This window comes from Hyperoodon ampullatus (genome assembly GCF_949752795.1).
Source record: "Hyperoodon ampullatus genome assembly, chromosome: 13".
In the NCBI taxonomy this organism is placed as follows: domain Eukaryota; kingdom Metazoa; phylum Chordata; class Mammalia; order Artiodactyla; family Ziphiidae; genus Hyperoodon; species Hyperoodon ampullatus.
In genome coordinates this window covers 27,183,662-27,200,817 of record NC_136926.1, presented here as the reverse complement: position 1 = coordinate 27,200,817, position 17,156 = coordinate 27,183,662, and the positions used below count along the sequence as shown (strand labels likewise).

The following is a 17,156-nucleotide window of genomic DNA, read 5'->3' as shown; positions in this document are numbered from 1 at the left end:
TTAATTTTTTTCAATGATGTTTAGTACATTTCCATGTACAAGTCTTGCATTTCTTTTGTTAAATTTATTCTAAGTATGTTTAAAAATAAATTTATTCTTTTTGATGCTATGTAAGCAGAATTGTTTTCTTAATTTCATTTCTGAATAGTTCATTGCTAGTGTATAGAAATGTAATTGATTTTTATTTATTTATTTATGGCTGTGTTGGGTCTTTGTTGCTGCTCATGGGCTTTCTCTAGTTGAGGCAAGCAGGGGCTACTCTTCGTGTGGTGCGCAGGCTTCTCATTGTCATGGCTTCTCTTGTTGCAGAATATGGGCTCTAGAGCACACGCTCAGTAGTTACGGCGCACGGGCTTATCTGCTCCGCGGCATGTGGGATCTTCCCGGGCCAGGGATCAAACCCATGTCCCCTGCATTGGCAGGCGGATTCTTAACCACCGTGCCACCAGGGAAGTCCCCCATCTATATTCTTAAGGGATATTGATCTGTACTTTTCTTGTGATGTCTTTGTTGGGTTTGGTGTCAGGATAATCCTGGCCTTGTAGAATGAGTTGGGAAGTGTTCCCTCCTTCTTCTTCCTTTATTTTTTGGTGCTTTATGTTCACTGCATCCTCCTGGTGCTCCTCTGTGTAACCGCCTTGCTCACAGGTGTCCCAGCCATACCCTTGGAAGTTTACAGTTCACTGCGTCAATTGTGCTTGGCCTCAAATATCCATTGGGTGTTAGTGCCTATGGTAGGAGTGTTTCTCTGGGTAAATACAAAGTCAGTGCCATGAAGCACTGCACACCACCTCTCAAGGGGTCATCGGTAAGGCCTCTCAGGACCTCCTGTTACCAAACTGCCCAACCCTCTTGGTTTGAAATGCATTTTTCTGGATTTTTGTGGAGGCATTTCAGAACAAGGAACACCTGCTCGGTTCTGTTGAGGCCACATGGGAGAAAAGCAAGGGGGACATCTTCCCTGCAGGAAGTGGGACCCCATCTGAGAAGCTCCTCAAGACATTATCAGCCAAATAACAGAAGGAAGCAAGGGGGCTGGCTAAGGCAGAGTGCTCCAAGTGGCACCATCTTACCAGGGAGTCCACCATCCTGTCACAAGCCCACTGAACCAGACAGGTGGCAGGTGCCCTTAAAATCCTATTCCACAAACCACATATAAACCTGAAAACACGTACAAAGTTCTGGGAGAAAAGGCTATCCATTTTGGTTTCGGTTTGCTTGGATGGGTTGTCATCATTCTGCTGTGAACAAGTGAACACCCTGTCACACCCACCTTTTCATTTTCAAAGAAGTGGCAAGAGTAGGACAAAGACCCCTCAGTCCCAGGAATAAACATGCCTTGTCAAGTGATGGGATGCGGGGACTGTCCATGATGTAGGGCTAGGCATGGTGTAGGTGCTCAGTACACCGTGCCTCTCACTGACATCCGTGAGTTGGGGGCTACTGTGGGGTCCCCCAGGGTCCTCCTGGCCTGATGCAGGTGCTCCTTGGCTAGAGGGGCCTGAGGGGCATCCTGGGCTAGAGGGCTGTGCGTTGTCTCCAGGAGACTGCTTCCTCCTTTGGGGACATTGTAACAAGAAGCTCAGAACAGCCAGTGTGCATTCTGCCAATTCACAGGACATTCCTGAAGCCAGGCACTCCTTCGTCAATGTGTGAGGTGGCTTCCTGCCATCCCACTGTGCGGGGGAGGTCAGGACTGTCCAGGGCCACTCAGCCAAACCTCTACCCTCAGCTTACCAGGGCCTGCCTGACTTCTGCGCCCCCACACCCCCAGAGTTGGGGGTGGCTGGATGGTACCCAGCGGGGTGGAGTGCACATGTGGGGAGGAGGGATCAAGGAGGGTGTCTGCCCCAGTGGAACGCGGTTGGGCTCCAGACCCCCACCCCCAGACCTGGACCTTAACCTGCACCTGGCTGCGAGGCCACTCTGGTGGCCTGGGCTTCCTTGTCTGTGAAGCAGACACAATGATAGGGTATCCCTAGGACCTGGTGAGTTAAGAGGGGGTGGGCTACCTGGGTGTTTGTGACAGCGAGGTGGGGCCCGGTGCTGGGTCTGGCGCCCTGGGGGTTGGGGCGGGCTTTGCGCACGGACCTCACCCGCAGGCGGGGCAGGCTCAGCGTGCAGAGCGGCAGCGACGGCAGCGGAGGCGGCGACAGTAGGTGGGTTGCAGAGTCCTGCGGAAACAGATTCAGGCCCAGGAGGAGGCGAAGGCTCAGGTACCTGGGGACAGGGTGAGGCGAAACTGGCTCCAGGGGCGGCGGCGGCATGTTGGGGCCGGCAGTGCAGCGCCAAGCCCGGGGATCCGGCGCCACGCCCAGGGTGCCCCGGCTCGCGTCAGGTGCACTGTTCCTCCAGTCCGGCGAGGCGGGGAAGCGGGGAACCGCGATGTCTGGGGCCAGGTGGCCGCCTGGGCTACGCCCAGGGCTGCAGCTCCGCTCCTGTTCCACGTCCTGGAGGCCTGGCCCAGCTCCCGGGAAGCCTCGGGTTTCCACCTCACTCTGGGATCCCAGATCACAGAGGCTTGGTTCCCAGCCATGTTCCCTGGGGCTGCCCCCTTCTCACCCTCAGGGTCCACCCCCACCCCCACCAACAGGCCCAGATTCTGCTCCACCATGGAGCCCCTGAGGCAGAGAGGGCCTCCCACCCACCCCTGTCCCAGCCCTGCCCTCTGGCAGGCCAGTGTTAAATGCCCTCACTACCCCTGGGTGGGATCAGAGGGAGGAAGGAAAGCTGGGCAGCCTGTCACTCCCCTCTGGCCCTGGTAGGTGCCAGCAGCTGGCTTGGTGCTCCTCTCAGCTGCCTGCGATGGCTTCAGGACTGCCCAGCACTGCCGGCCTGGCGTGCTTCTGCCAGAAGCTGAAACGGCTGAAGCCACTGGAGGAGGCCACCATGGAGACATCACTGCAGCGCTGCCTGTCCGCGCTGGACCTGACCCTGCTGGGAGTGGGGTCCATGGTGGGCTCGGGCCTCTATGTGCTCACCGGTACCGTGGCCAAGGAGATAACCGGCCCGGCCGTGATCGTGTCCTTCATTGTGGCTGCCGTGGCCTCCCTGCTGGCGGCCCTGTGTTACGCAGAGTTTGGGGCACGCGTGCCCCGCACAGGCTCTGCCTACCTGTTCACCTACGTGTCCATGGGTGAGCTGTGGGCCTTCCTCATCGGCTGGAACCTGGTGCTTGAGTACGTCATAGCTGGTGCTGCTGTGTCCCGCGCCTGGAGCGGCTACCTGGACGCCATGTTCGACCACCACATCCGCAACTTCACCGAAGCCCATGTGGGCATCTGGCAGGTGCCCCTCCTGGCCAGATATCCTGACTTCCTGGCTGCTGGCATCCTACTTTTGGCCTCCACCTTCATCTCCTGCGGAGCCCGTGTCTCCTCCTGGCTCAACCACACCTTGTCTGCCATCAGCATGGTCGTCATCCTCTTCATCATCATCCTGGGGTTCGTCCTCGCCCGTTCACACAACTGGGGCAAGGAGGAGGGCGGCTTTGCACCCTTCGGCTTCTCCGGTATCATGGCCGGCACCGCGACCTGCTTCTACGCCTTCGTGGGTTTTGATGTCATTGCCGCCTCTAGTGAGGAGGCCCGGAACCCGAAGCGAGCCGTGCCCCTGGCCATTGCCATCTCGCTTGGCCTCGCAGCCAGCGCCTACATCCTGGTCTCCACTGTGCTCACCCTCATGGTGCCCTGGCACAGCCTGGACCCTAATTCAGCGCTCGCTGACGCCTTCTACCAGCGGGGCTACAGCTGGGCTGGCTACCTCGTGGCGACTGGCTCCATCTGTGGTAAGTGGGGTCCTGCCCTAGCCTCCCGGGGAACACATCTCCAGCTGGGCCTCAGTTTTACCAGTTTTATAATGGACCTGGGAAGGGGCTAATTATTAGACTCCACCCAGGCTTATTGGCAGAGACCTACTCAACCCGCTCCCCATTGTACATGGTATGTCGGTCTGGGCGTGTGCTTCCGTGTCCTTTCCTGGACAGAGGAACTCAGCCTTCACCAGATTCCCCAGTGGCCTGTGACCTAAACTGAGGTGTCCCACTCCTGGGTTGGGGGAGTGACAATCCTGCACCCCACAGGCACTCAGGCTCACTCTGAGAACCCAGACAGACTCGTGCGCATGCTCCCGAGGTGCCCCAGCCGTGGCCCGTGGGGTGCCTATGTGCTGTGCTGACAAGCCCCCGCCCTCTGCTGCAGCCATGACCACTGTCCTGCTCAACGGTCTCTTCTGCCTTCCCCGCATCATCTACGCCATGGCCGCTGACGGGCTCTTCTTCCAGGCGTTTGCCTACGTGCACCCCCGGACACAGGTGCCTCTGGTAGGCATCGTGGTGTTCGGGGTTCTCACGGCTTTGGTGGCGCTGCTGCTGGACCTCGAGGCATTGGTCCAGTTCCTGTCCATTGGCACACTGCTGGCCTACACCTTCGTGGCCATCAGCATTATCGTGCTGCGATTCCAGAAGGCCCCTCTGTTCAGTTCCCCAAGCCCAGCCAGCCCCCGCCCTGCGGCCAAGGAGTACAACTCCTTCTCAGACCACATAGAGCTGGTGGGCACCGAGCAGGTCCCAGCCCCCGAGCCTGGGCAGCTGCGGCCAGCCCTGAGGCCCTACTTGGGCTTCCTGGATAGGTACAGCCCTGGAGTGGCCGTGGCTTCAGCGACCTGCGTCCTGGTGGCCTCAGCCAGCATCCTGGGCTGCGTGCTGATCTTCGGGGACTCAGCCCTGCACCTCCCTCGCTGGGGCTACATCCTGCTGCTTCTGCTCTGCAGCATCATCTTTCTGCTCAGTCTCCTCGTCCTGGGGGCCCACCAGCAGCAACGCCAGCAGGACACCTTCCAGGTACCTCTCTCCACTCCCAACACCCACTTGCTGTCAGCCCACCAGCTCCCTTCTCCCCCGCATCCTCCGCTGCAGCAGGATGACCACGGCTCACAGGCTGGGGAGGCAGCATGCACATCCACCTGTGTCTGCGAGCGGGCCCTGGTCTCCAGAATCTCCAGAGGCAGAGAAAGGCTCTGAGGCCTCTAGAGCAGTTGGGCCCTGGGCCAGCAGCCTCCCCTGCAGCCCAGCCCAGCCCTACCCTTGCCCCTTCAGATCCCCATGGTGCCCCTGATTCCAGCCCTGAGCATTCTCCTCAACATCTGCCTCATGCTGAAGCTGAGCTACCTGACCTGGGTGCGCTTCTCCATCTGGCTGCTGATCGGTGAGTGGGGGGCCAGGCTGGTGTCCTGGGCCGGCTGCAGGAGGAGGGTGAGGAGGGCGAGCAGGGCTGGGACCTGCCATTCATGCTCGTGCCACCCCTGCAGGACTCTTGGTATATTTCGGCTACGGCATCTGGCACAGCAAGGAGAACCAGCGGGAGCTGCCGGGGGTGACCATCACACGCTATGTGGTTTTCCCTAGCGGCAGCCTGGAGGCGACAGTGCAGGTCGTGCAGCCCCCCAGCCAGGCGCCAGCGCAGGAGCCCAGCAGTCCATGAGAGCTGCCTGCCCTCCATCCAAGGCAGCTCCGGTTTGTGGGCCTGCCCACACTCGGGGGTCCTTCGGACTGTAGTTCAGGGGCCAAGCTGAGTCTTTGGAGCCGGTGTGGCCAGCGCTGGTGTGGTGGACTCTGCGCAGTGCCTTCCAGTTTATGACCAACTCCAGCAACCTGGGCAGGTGGGGTAGGGCGGGTGGGGAAGAAGCCCCAGCCTCAGGGATCCATGACAATAACTGCTTAGCCAGCCACGTGGCCTGTGTCGTGTCCATTGTTCTTTGCGGCACTGAGTCCTCACCTGCCCCCAGGAACCATGCGATTGTCCCGGTGCAAAGCAAAGGTGCAGAAGTTCTGCAAGGGGAGGGGAGATGCCAGCCCTCGGACAGCCCTGAGTCGAGGACACTCAGGCCAGTGCCCTCTGCCCTTCTCAGAAGGCACTATACATACACCCATATGCACCAGGTACAGAGGGGCAGTGTCAGGCTCCCCTCCTCTGGGGGATGGGTCCAGACAGAAGTGCCCGGGCCCCAAGGAGGCCACCTAGAAAGGGCAGCAGAGTTTGGGGTCCCCTTGGTTTCTCCAGAGCATGGCATGTGCCTGAGGTCTGCCTGCGGAGGCAGAGGCACACACACAGCTTCAAGCACATATCCACGTGCCCGCGCGGCTACGCTGGCGTGCGCACTGTGTGCAGACTGAGGCAGCAGCTGTTTCCAAGCTCAGACCCTGGTGCTGCTCTCCAGCTGCCCCAGGGGATGGGTGCACAAGAGCCTGAACCTGCCCCAAGTGCCTTCCAGCCCCTCTGGTCCTTGGGGTGGGGTCCCCAGGCCCACCCTGCACTGCCCACTGGTCTCCCAGGTGGTGCTGTGCCCACCACAGGCACCACTAGCTCCCGTCTCTGCCTGTAAGGAGCACACAGGAAGCTGCTGTCGACAGGCTTTACTCCCGGACCCTGAAGCCATACATCAGCTTTCTTTGGGCCCCGTACATGGGACCCCGCCCCGGTAAAGACTTCAGGGCCATGTTCTCTCACCCTGACCTTTGTGGCCTGCCTCCCCAGGGACACTGCTCTGGGGATTGAGAGGCAGCAGGGATCCCAAGGCTTTGCTGAGGCTCCAGATGCCAGATGGTTCCAGATGCTAGCTCAGCCTGAACCCCAACCCTGCCCTCCCCAGCTGGCCCATGTCACTGCCCCGGCAAGCGGCCAGCATGCCTAGTCACCGGGCCCCGTGAGAAAGCAGCCCCTCGCCTCTCAGGTGGGCACTCCCAAACCCCTGCTGCTGCCCTGGGGCCAAGACAGGGTCAGACCCCTGCAGCCAGTCCCTCCCTCCCAGCTGTAGGCTCCCTGCCGCCTGGGGAGTTCTCCAGCGGGCAGGACTCACACCCTGTGAGGACGTCACAGCCAGATCCAGGCCAGCCTGCTGGGGGCCTCTGGAATTTGTTTGGGGCATTCCTTCTAGCCACTGGGCTCCACCCGAAGCCAAGGACAAGGCCTCCTTCGAGCAGTTGCCTCGGGCTGGTTCTTAGGTGTGTGACCTTGGGTAGCAGTGAATTCCAGATATACATTCTCCCCACCCCCACAAGTTCCAGGAGGTTGGGCTGGGTGTCACCAAGGAGCACACAGACGGTCCCAAAGGACCCAGTGACCACCAACTCAGCTTCTCCATCCTCTTCTCCCAATCCCAGCCCTCCACAGTCTGAGGGCTGCCACTGGGAAGGGCTGGTGCATGTGCCATTGCCGGGTCCTAGTGGGTTGGGTCATCTGCCTGCCCCAGTCTGAATTCCATGGATGAGCCCCCCAGACTGGGTGGGGACGAGCCCCAGGTACCCAGCACCAGAGCAGCAGAGACAGCCCTCTTGTCAGACCTCTTTCTACCCTGCCCTAGACTACGGCAGCACAGACCCTGGAACAGCGCTGAGAGGGTGGGGGCTCTACCTACAATGGGGGTGCTGCCGGGGGAGAGGGCTAGAGTCTGCACAGCCAGTGGAGGGTCTGTGCTGACCCCTGGTGAGTGAGCTGCTGCTGGAAGCCCTGGTGACAGAGCTGGGAGAGAGTTCTCCAGACACAGCTGGAGCCCTTGTGACCAGCGCCCTGGGACATGTTCTGCTGCAGGTCTCTGTGCAATAGCGGCTTCTGCTGCTCCCTGGGCAGTACCCTGCCGAGGCCAGAGTCAGGGTAGGGACAGTGTGCCTGGGAGTTGAAGGATGGAATTCTCCCACTCCCTGCCCTGGTCCTGCTGGGGCTCCATCCATGAAGTTCCCAAGGCGAGGCCCCTCCCTTCCCAGCCCCGACCCCCGACAGCAGGGAACAGGCCTCAGGAATGGGCCAGCAAGCGGGCACCAGGGCCAAGGCTTTGGTGTCCAGCTCCTGGTAGCAGCCCTGGCCGTTGGGACAGGTGCTGGGCCCCCTCTAAGGAGCCTGGGCAGCCAGGTGCAGGGGTGCAGATGCCGGTTTTGTCTCCTCAGGGCTGGTGGTCACCTTTGGAGCTTTTGCCTGCAGATGAGGACAGCAGGTCAGGGCTCAGGCCGACGTTCCCCAGAAGTGTAGCAGAGCCCAGGGCCCAGGCAGGCCAGCAGCTTACCTCCTCATACTTGGTCCTCCAGTAGAAATGAGCTTCTCCATCCACGTACAACAGCAGCATGTCACAGAGGAAGGTGATCTGGGATTGGCAGGACTGACCTGTGTCCCGGCCCCCAACCCGCCCTCCCGCCACCTCCCCAGACCTCCCCCCAACTAGACCTAACATCAGGGGGCTCGGCTGTGCCATCGGATGGGCCTGGGCCCACATTCACCAAAGCCAGAGGGAGCCCACTTTAGCCAGACTCACCACGCCCAGCCAAGCTGCTCCTGTGCCCAGAGTGATGAGTGTGGGGATGAGCCCGAACTTCCCTGCCTGAGAGACCTGGGTGAGCCTCTAAGCCGTGCCTGTCACCCCCCACCCACCCGCCCCTGCCCACCTACCTGCCCAGTGACGAGGATGTCAAAACGGATCCCGTAGAGCTTTAGCAGACTCCGGGCCTCCACACCCAAGGACTCCCACCAATGAGTGGCCGTCCTGGGGGCAGGAGAGAGTCTGGTGGCCTGTTCTGCCCACTTTCCGGCCAGGCTGGCCCTCCCAGGCCTCCATCTTACTCACCCACTGACTCCACAAATCCCCAGCCCTACCCTGAGTCCTGGGTTGTTTGTTGACGATACAGGGCAAGAGCAAGCAGGACCCGCCTCTCAGGAGCTCCCTGCCTGCTGAGGGGAAGGGGCAGAGGGGTCTCTAAATAGACACCTGCAGTGGGGGTGGGGGGAGCTGGGGGGCAGGCCCAGGGCTGTAAGGGTCCAGAGGGGGTAGCTCACTCTCCCCTAGGAACCAGGGAAGGTTTTCTGCAGTGGGGGACACACAGGTTGGTTTTCCAGGGATCAGGAAGGAGGTCTAGACAAATCAGCACCAGCGAGAGCACAGAGCTAAGGGGAGCAGAGCATGGGTGGGGGCCAGCTCCACATAGCTGCAAAGGGCAGGGGAGGTCAGTGAAACCAGTCCAGGCAAGGTCCGCTCGTGTGTGTTTGTGCGCGAGCGCACACGCGTGTGTGCTCGCGTGTGTGTGCACGCAAGTGACGAGTTGACATGAGGTGGCAGAAAGATAGGATCCCACTGGGCAGCAGCACGGGAAGGTCTGCTTGGGAGACTCAAAGGCATGAGAATAAATGCAATGCAAGTTCCTTGAGTACACCCTGGATTGGAAAATAAAAAGATTTCGGGGGCTTCCCTGGTGGCGCAGTGGTTGAGAGTCCACCTGTCGATGCAGGGGACATGGGTTCGTGCCCCGGTCCAGGAAGATGCCACATGCTGCGGAGCGGCTGGGCCCGTGAGCCATGGCCGCTGAGCCTGCGTGTCCGGAGCCTGTGCTCCGCAACGGGAGAGGCCACAGCAGTGAGAGGCCCGCGTACCGCAAAAAAAAAAAAAAAAAAAAAAAAAAAAGATTTCGGACTATTATTGGCACAATTGGGGAAATTTAAATATTAGATTCATTCTGCCAATGTTAAATTTCTTGAATGTGACAACAGGACAGCGGTCACTTGGGAAAGGTCCTTATTCTCAGGACAGCCTGGGGAGGGGTGAGTGTCTGCCGGACATCTGCTTGTTACTTTCAAACCGTTTGGTTTGAAATCTATCTAAATATATCCATCTCAGTCTAAAGAGGAGAGAGAAAGCAAACGTGTCAAAATGGTAAAAACAAAAAACAAAAAAAACCCTGGTGAACCCAGATGACAGCTATATGGGTGTTCACGGTACTAATCTTTGAACTTTTCTATAGATTTTTGTAAATTTTTTGATAAAACCTTAAGGGAAAAGTAAAAAAGAAAGACCCCTGTGCAGTGGAGGGAGGTGCTAGAGGCAGGATGGGGGAGGAGGGGCTGGGGGAGGGGTCCCAGCAGCAGCAGGGGTGTGGGGTGGAGGGGGTAGGGCTCAGGAGGGAGGCTGGATGGAGCCTGTGTTGGGGATCGTGGAGCTGAGACCACCTCCTCCTTCCCCTGGGCCCCCCTCCCACACACAGCGGGCATCCAGAGTTCTGGGAGGGGTGGTCTGTCCCAGCCGCCACATGAGGACAGGCAGACGAGAACCTGGCTCGGAGCAGGTGGGCAGTGGGGGCCGCACCTGAAGTTGTAGCTCCTCTCCTGCAGCTGGAAGGAGTAGTGGGGCCAGCAGTCAGAGCCCCTGGCGTCCAGGTCGCAGTTCCAGTGGACGTGGACGCCCATGGCACCGCCCTGCACACACAACAGCACTGCTCCACCGGCTTGGGGCCCGGGGCCCTCTCCCAGCCCTCCCGGAACCCTGCCCCCTCCACAGACCCACCAGCAACGCCAGGTCCTCAAAGACCCCTCCAGCTGCGGCCATAAGGTCCCCGATGCGGAACACAGGGCAGGAGGGGCTGGAGCGCGGGTCATAGCGGCAGCGCTTGAAATATGTTGGGTCCTGGGTGTCCAAGGCATTGGACCTGAAAGGGGTGGGCGGGGGTCAGGCCAGGCAGGGGACACAGAGGGTCTTCGACCAGCCAGGACCCCCCCACCTTACTTGGAGAAGTTAAACTTGCTGAAGGTGATGGTGTTTTTGATGAACAGCGTGAAGTTCTCGGCCTGGACCAGCAGGGGCTTCCTGCGGGGCAGGGTGGGGCGGTGAGTGGCAGGCTCTGTGGTCCTGGGGCAGGGGTGGAGGATGTGGGGGAGACTTACACAGGCACAGCACCACTCTCCACTGGGCACCAGCCCCGGATCTCACAGGTCCTGTGGGTCCCGTTGAACACTACGCACTGGCCCGTTTTTATGCCTTGAAAACGCAAGACAAACTCCAGGCCCTCAAATCTCCATGGGGCCTGGGTAGGGGTGGGGAGGGGGCCGTTGACAGAGAGACGCAGAGGCACCATGTGCACTGGTGAGCCACCCAGGGTCCCACCAGACCCCCGGAGCCCCCACTCCAGTGGAAGCACTGCAAGGTGGGGGTTGGGGGGGCCGCTTACCGTGGCTGTGGGTCCCTGTCTCCCCTTCAGGACAGTCCTGGTTGGCCCAGCAGCTAGCCAGCGGGATGGAGGGGTGCTAGGGGTGAGAGAGCAGACTTGCCAAGGGCCAAGGGATGCCTTCTCCTTGACCTGCCCTGCAGTCCACAGGGACACGCCCCTCCCTGCCTTAGCCCCTCAGGGATCCCTGAGTTTGGGGGCACAAGAGAAAGCTGGAGGGTGCAAATGAAAGGGGGTGGCGAACAGCCCTGGCTGGGTAGGGGTGCAATTGCTGTATTCCAAGGCCGAGCAAGACTCCTGCCCTGCTACTTCTGCAGGGGCAGAAGGGGTTCGTCCAGGGGGACTTCCCTGGTGGCGCAGTGGATAAGACTTTGCGCTCCCAATGCAGGGGGCCCGGGTTCGATCCCTGGTCAGGGAACTAGATCCCACATGCCACAACTAAGAGTTGGAATGCCACAACTAAGGAGCTGGCGAGCAGCAACTAAGGAGACCGGCTGCAGCAACTAAGACCCCACACAACCAAATAAATAAATAAATATTTTTAAAAAAGAAGTGGTTCATCCAGGCCCAACTCCTCTGGTCCAATTCAGAGGACAGAACAGGGAAGATGGCAGGACCGTGGGGAAGGTGAGTTCATGCCGGGGCAGAGGTGCTGGGGGCCGACCAAGGGGGCGGCCCTGGTGGGAGGGGCCTGGGAAGTACACAGGCTCCTCCCTTCCCTGCTGGTTCTTCTGTAAAACAGGGACATAGGTGCCTGCACACAGCGACAGAATTCTGGGGATCAGCCAAGAGGGGAAGGTGGTGGGCTTTCCGGGGGTCCCAGGCCCCAAAAGGAAGGCACAGCCTCACGGAGGCAGTTCTGTAGTTCTGTCCCGGGTGAGGCTTGACGCTGCTGCCCAGGGCACCCAGTTCAGGGGCAGCAGGGGGGACACAGCATCCGGTGGTAAGAAGGGCTCAGGGGCTCTGAGCCAAATGTGATTAGAGGGCAGAGGATGGTGTGGAGCCACCTGCTCTGCTTGCTGTCCCCACCTGTGTCCTGAATCTGCCCCTCTTCTCCGCCCCGGCTGGGCCACCATCTCCTTTGTCCAGACCCCATGGTGACCAACATGGGTCCCCATCTCAGCCTCATCCTCCTCCATCCAGCAGCCCGAATCATCCCTCCCAAAGCACAGAAGATGAAGCGCCCCTCCTCTGAGCCCCTCTGTGCCCCCCATGCTCCTGTGATCAAGCTCAGCTCCACAGCAGGACTCTTGGGGCCCTGATATCCTGGGCTCCACCCTTCCCACTCCAGTCCAAATAGAGGCTCCAACCCCACTGAGCAGCAGGTGACCCCAGAGATGCCTCACCCCATACAGCAGGGGCCTTTGCCCACGCAGCCCCCTCTGCCTGGACAGCATCAAGATCCTGACTGAGTCTCTGAGTCCAGTGGGAAACACTTCCTGAGGCCCTGGGCTGGCAGAGGAGGCACCTCCCTGGGGCTCCCAGCTGCAGCCTCTGCCCCTGTCGCAGGACCTGGCATCGTGGCTGGGCCGTCTGTGCAGAAGCTCCTTGGCGTATGCGGGCTGGACTTCTGCAGCCCCGGGGGAGGCTCAGCAGGTTTTCTGAAGCTCTAACACTAAAGGGAGCACAGTGGGTGTGCTGGGAGGGACCAGACGACCAGAACCCTCAGAGGAGCTGCTCTCAGGAAGCCGGGTGGTCAGATCTGGTGGTCAGTTTCATGGGACAAGCCGGAAGCCAGGACACAGGGCAAAGAGGAATCCCATGGATTCCAGAAAATGCAGAACCATGGCCCCAGAAAAATTTCAGGACAGTCCACACACTGAACAATAAATAGGCGTCGTCTGAGCATTTGGAAAGGGAAGGACATCGTGCGTTTGCCCAGTGCACACACATCACCTCCTCTGAGGATGGGGCTGAACAGGGACATGTGACATCCCCAGCAACTGTGGTGGGACCAACGACCAGGACTTAGGGGCAGGGACCACACAGTTACTCTCCAGCCCAGCAAGCGATTAACTTTTAGCCTCGATTAAAGAAAGATGTCACCAGGGAGGTAGGCTTCCAAGGCTATGTCCTGGTTCCTGACTGTTCAAACAAAATCCGCAGCTAGGAAACTGTACACTTAAAAATGATGAAGATGGTAAATTTTATGTTACATGTATGTTATCACAATTTTAAAAATTGGAAAAAAATCCACAGCTGGAGAGAAGAGTCAGTGGGCTCTGTGACAGAGGCTGGATCCCTGGGACATCCCTAGGCAAGGGGAAAAGGTGAGATTTCAGGGGGAGGATCTGCATTTCTGGATAAGAAATGGATCTGAAGATGGCAGGAGATGGGCTTGACCACAGTTGTAGTGAAAAGTACCCAGAGACCATAAGGGACCCTGAGCACAGCATAAGCAGGAGTGTGCTGTTTGCGCACAAAAATGGAAGCTGCCCCAGCACACATTAATAGAGGCTGTGCGTAGAAAAGGGCTTGCCTGGTTTTTTTTTTTTTTTTTTTTTGGCTGCACTGGGTCTTCATTGCTGCGTGCAGGCTTTCTCTAGTTGTGTCGCGCGGGGGCTACTCTTCATTGTGGGGCGCGGGCTTCTCATTGTGGTGGCTTCTCTTGTTGCAGAGCATGGGCTATAAGCATGTGGGCTTCAGCAGTTGTGGCGCGTGGGCTCAGTAGTTGTGGTGCAGGGACTTAGTTGCTCCGCAGCATGTGGGACCAGGGATCGAACCCGTGTCCCCTGCATTGGCAGGCGGATACTTAACCACTGCACCACCAGGGAGGTCCCCCAGCTTGCCTCTTGCTATTATAATAGCCCACCTGAGCACTGTGCCCCGTTCTGGGTGTTACCCTGACAACCTCCAGAGTGCCCAGAGGTGGGACCAGGACGCGGAGGGACCTGGACACCTCATGGGGGACAGCAGCAGGAGATTCTGGAACTAGGAACCTGCTGGGAAGCCCTCAGGCAGCCTTACCTCTGGGCATCTGCCCTGAAATTGTTCTGGCGTCACAAGGAAATTGGTCACCAAGAAGAACACGTTCTCTCCCTAGAAGACAAGTGTCAGGGTTGGTCTCTGCTCCCTGCTCCCATCGGGAGATGCCAGAAGCCGGCAGCTTGGCTTGTGCGGGAAGGGACCCTGGCCCCATCGGGTCATCAGTCCTGAGCCCCAGGAAAACGCTCTGCAGTGAGGCAAGGGAGGCAGAGACGGGAGGTTGGCTGGGCTGCTGGCCACTTCTGAGCCCATGTGTGCCTCTCATATTCATTTAGTTGCTCAACCAGAATTTTCCAAGAGCCTCCTGCTTCCAGGCACTGAAGATCCAGGCTCGTGGGGAGGTGTGCCCCTCACTGCAGGCATGGCCAGGGGCCAGGGGAGCCGGAGGTAAGCTCTGTCTGGACAAAAGATGACTGGTGCCTGTGTGCTGCACACGAGAGCTCAGCTGGTGTGGGGGATGCACGCCCAGGAAGGGGAGGCGAGGGCTGGGCAGGGGCAGAGGCAGCGGGCGTGGTGGTGGTCAGGATCTAGAGGGGCTTGGTGGCCACCATCATGAAAGGAAGCTTCCTAAGGGCCAAAGGTAAGGGCTGGGAGGCTCAGCCTGGCTGCCGCATGGAGACCCACCAGAAGACCTCAGCCATCCAGGGATGGCGTGAGCAGTTGTGAAAGCTGTTAGGAAATGGAATGAACAGGAGGGAGGGATGGTAAGGCATCCAGCAGGTCCAGCCTTGGCACTGGTGGATGTCATTGGATGACAAAAGGCCACACTGGGAGAGGGAGATGATTTCTCTTTGGATGTGGTGGGTGTGCACCCAGGAGGCAGCTGTGCTCAGGGCAGGTGGTCACTGGGGTTAGAATTTGGGCATCAGCAGGACAGAGGAGGAAACTAAGGTTGTGGACAATCGGGTGGAGGAAGAAGCTGCCGGAAATGCAGCATGGGAGGGGCAGACGAGGAGCACTCGACAGCAGTGTTCCAGGTCAGAGAGGAGGCGTCCAGGAAGCTCCAGGTCCTGGCACCCTGCACCCCTCTCACCCCACCCTCAAGCTCAAACCTTGAGCTCCTAGACACTCCTCTCCTTTCCAGATGCAGACTTTTAATTTATTTTTTTCTTTTCCATTATGGTTTATTATAGGATACTGAATATAGTTCCCTGTGCTATACAGTAGGACCTTGTTGTTTATCCATCCTGTATATAATAGTTTGCATCTGCTAATTCCAAACTCCCAATCCATCCCTCCCCCACTACCCTCCCCTTGGCAACCACGTCTGTTCTCTATGTCGGTGAGTCTTGTTTCTGTTTCATAGATAAGTTCATCTGTGTCATATTTTAGATTCCATACATAAGTGGTATCCTATGGTATTTGTCTGTCTCTGCCTGACTTACTTCACTTAGTATGATCCTCTTTAGGTCCATCCATGTACCTGCAAATGGCATTATTTCATTCTTTTTTATGGCTGAGAAATATCCCATTGTATACATGTACCACATCTTCTTTATCTACTCCAGATGCAGACTTTGTAAATGCATCCCTCTGGCCTGGCTTCCCAACACATTACCTCCTCCACACGGAAACCTCTTACACATCCCTGAAAGCCCTGTCCAGACACCACTCTTCTGTAAGGCCCTTTCCGAGCGTGGCCCTGTGACAGCACCAGCACCCCCTCTGGCATCACATCCCTCTCTTGCACACACTCGGTGCAGGGGTGGTGTCAGAGGTGCCAGTACCTGGCAGTAGCACCAAGTCACCCACCTGTGGCGGCTTCACGAAGTCAGCCACATCCCACAGCCGGTTCCCCAGCTCCTTGATCTGGGTTATGGAAACCCCTTTGAGTTTGGTGATGACAGAAATCTGGGGGTCCAGGTCCTGCTCCTGGTAGCCTTTTTTGGCAAGGAGGGCCCACCTGAGGAGGAGGCAACAGGTGGTATGGTATGTCCCCGGCACACGGCAGATCTGGGACCATCTGCTCAGTCTCTCCCCCGATAATCTCCAGGCTCCCAGACCAGCATTCAGGGGCCCCACCTCCTCCCGACCTCATTTCCCACACCAAACACCCCGCACAGGCCAGAGGCTCCGGCCATGCATAGGAGAGCCAGTACCCTCACCAGGCACCCATGGGCTTGGAGATGCCCACCACCACCTCCTTCACCAGCCAATCCCCTCCCCCTGCCCTGCCTAGATCCAGCTTCCTCTTTAAAGACTACCCCGACCCAGCTTAAACTGGTGGTCTCTACTGGGGGCCTTAGTGCTTCAGCTCTCACAAGTGTCAGGGACTACCTCCTGCCGGCCGGGGGCCTCCTGTGCAGGGATGGGGGCCCATCCTGCTCTGTGCCCAAGCCCAACATGGGGCTGGGAACAAGGCACAGGAAAGAATGCAGGTGGGCACCCAAGCACACAGCCTGCTCTTACACCCCACTGGCCTCTAGACAGACGGAGAGCCTTCCTTCTGCCCACCTCCTGCCCTGCTCCACGACCACCAGCCCAGCCCCTGAAGAGTCAGACCCTCACCCCTCAGCCCAGCAGGACGAGCCGTGATCCCTCCGGCTAGCACGCCCAGGAGCCGTTCTCTTACCCCACCACGTAGACCATGACCCCCAGCTGCAGCAACCTCTGCAAGGCGCCCACCCGCCAGTTCCGGGTCCTCACATACTTTTCCGTTTTGTAATCCAGAAGCCCCCAGCCCACCACGGCCCCTGGGGAGCCCATGCTCCCAGATCCTGCCGGCGGCTGGGGCGCGTGAGTCAGCACAGCAGCTGCAGCCACAGCTGAACGGGAGGTAAAGCAGGCGCCAAGCCGGGCCAGGCCAGCAGCTATTAAAGGGACACTCAGGACGGGATTCAGCCTCCACCTCCCAGGCCCAACCCCCAGTTGCCCTGGGCCTCCCATCCGCTTCAGGCTCCCTCTGCTGGGCCCCGGACACACAAAGAGGAGCAGTCTCTGTCCACTGCCCTCTGGCCTCACCTCCTTGGGGTGATGACAGGTGGGATAGGTATTGTGAGAGGGCGGCATGGGCCAGCAGGAGCCCAGAGGAGGACAAGGAAAGCTTGCGGAAGAAGCAGCCTCTGAACTGACACTTGCAGATCTTAAGTTCAACAAGCAGCATTGGGGAGGAATGTTCCCGGTGGAGGGAGCAACATATGCAACGCTAGAGCGTGTGAGAGCTGGGACCCACAGAATGGGAGCATGACCCTGGCTC

General features: G+C 58.9%; 2 protein-coding genes across 2 annotated transcripts; one reads left to right on the top strand and one right to left on the bottom strand.

The window, feature by feature from the left end:
• Positions 1-2,763: 2,763 nt before the first annotated feature.
• SLC7A4 (solute carrier family 7 member 4) lies at positions 2,764-5,480 on the top strand (the record flags this gene model as incomplete). Its single annotated transcript, XM_079718158.1, has 4 exons — positions 2,764-3,787; positions 4,200-4,840; positions 5,096-5,204; positions 5,308-5,480. The coding sequence occupies exons 1-4, from the start codon at positions 2,806-2,808 to the stop codon at positions 5,478-5,480; spliced, it is 1,905 nt and encodes a 634-aa protein (XP_079574284.1). The 5' UTR covers positions 2,764-2,805.
• A 2,403-nt stretch (positions 5,481-7,883) lies between these two features.
• Positions 7,884-16,666, bottom strand: P2RX6 (purinergic receptor P2X 6; the record flags this gene model as incomplete). The annotated part of the gene is given in 14 exon segments (XM_079717196.1): positions 7,884-7,967; positions 8,056-8,133; positions 8,302-8,367; positions 8,436-8,547; positions 10,017-10,042; positions 10,045-10,106; positions 10,109-10,229; positions 10,318-10,459; positions 10,537-10,617; positions 10,695-10,816; positions 10,980-11,054; positions 13,943-14,014; positions 15,713-15,863; positions 16,533-16,666. Coding segments are annotated over 14 exon segments (1,326 nt in total).
• Between the last annotated feature and the right edge of the window lie 490 nt (positions 16,667-17,156).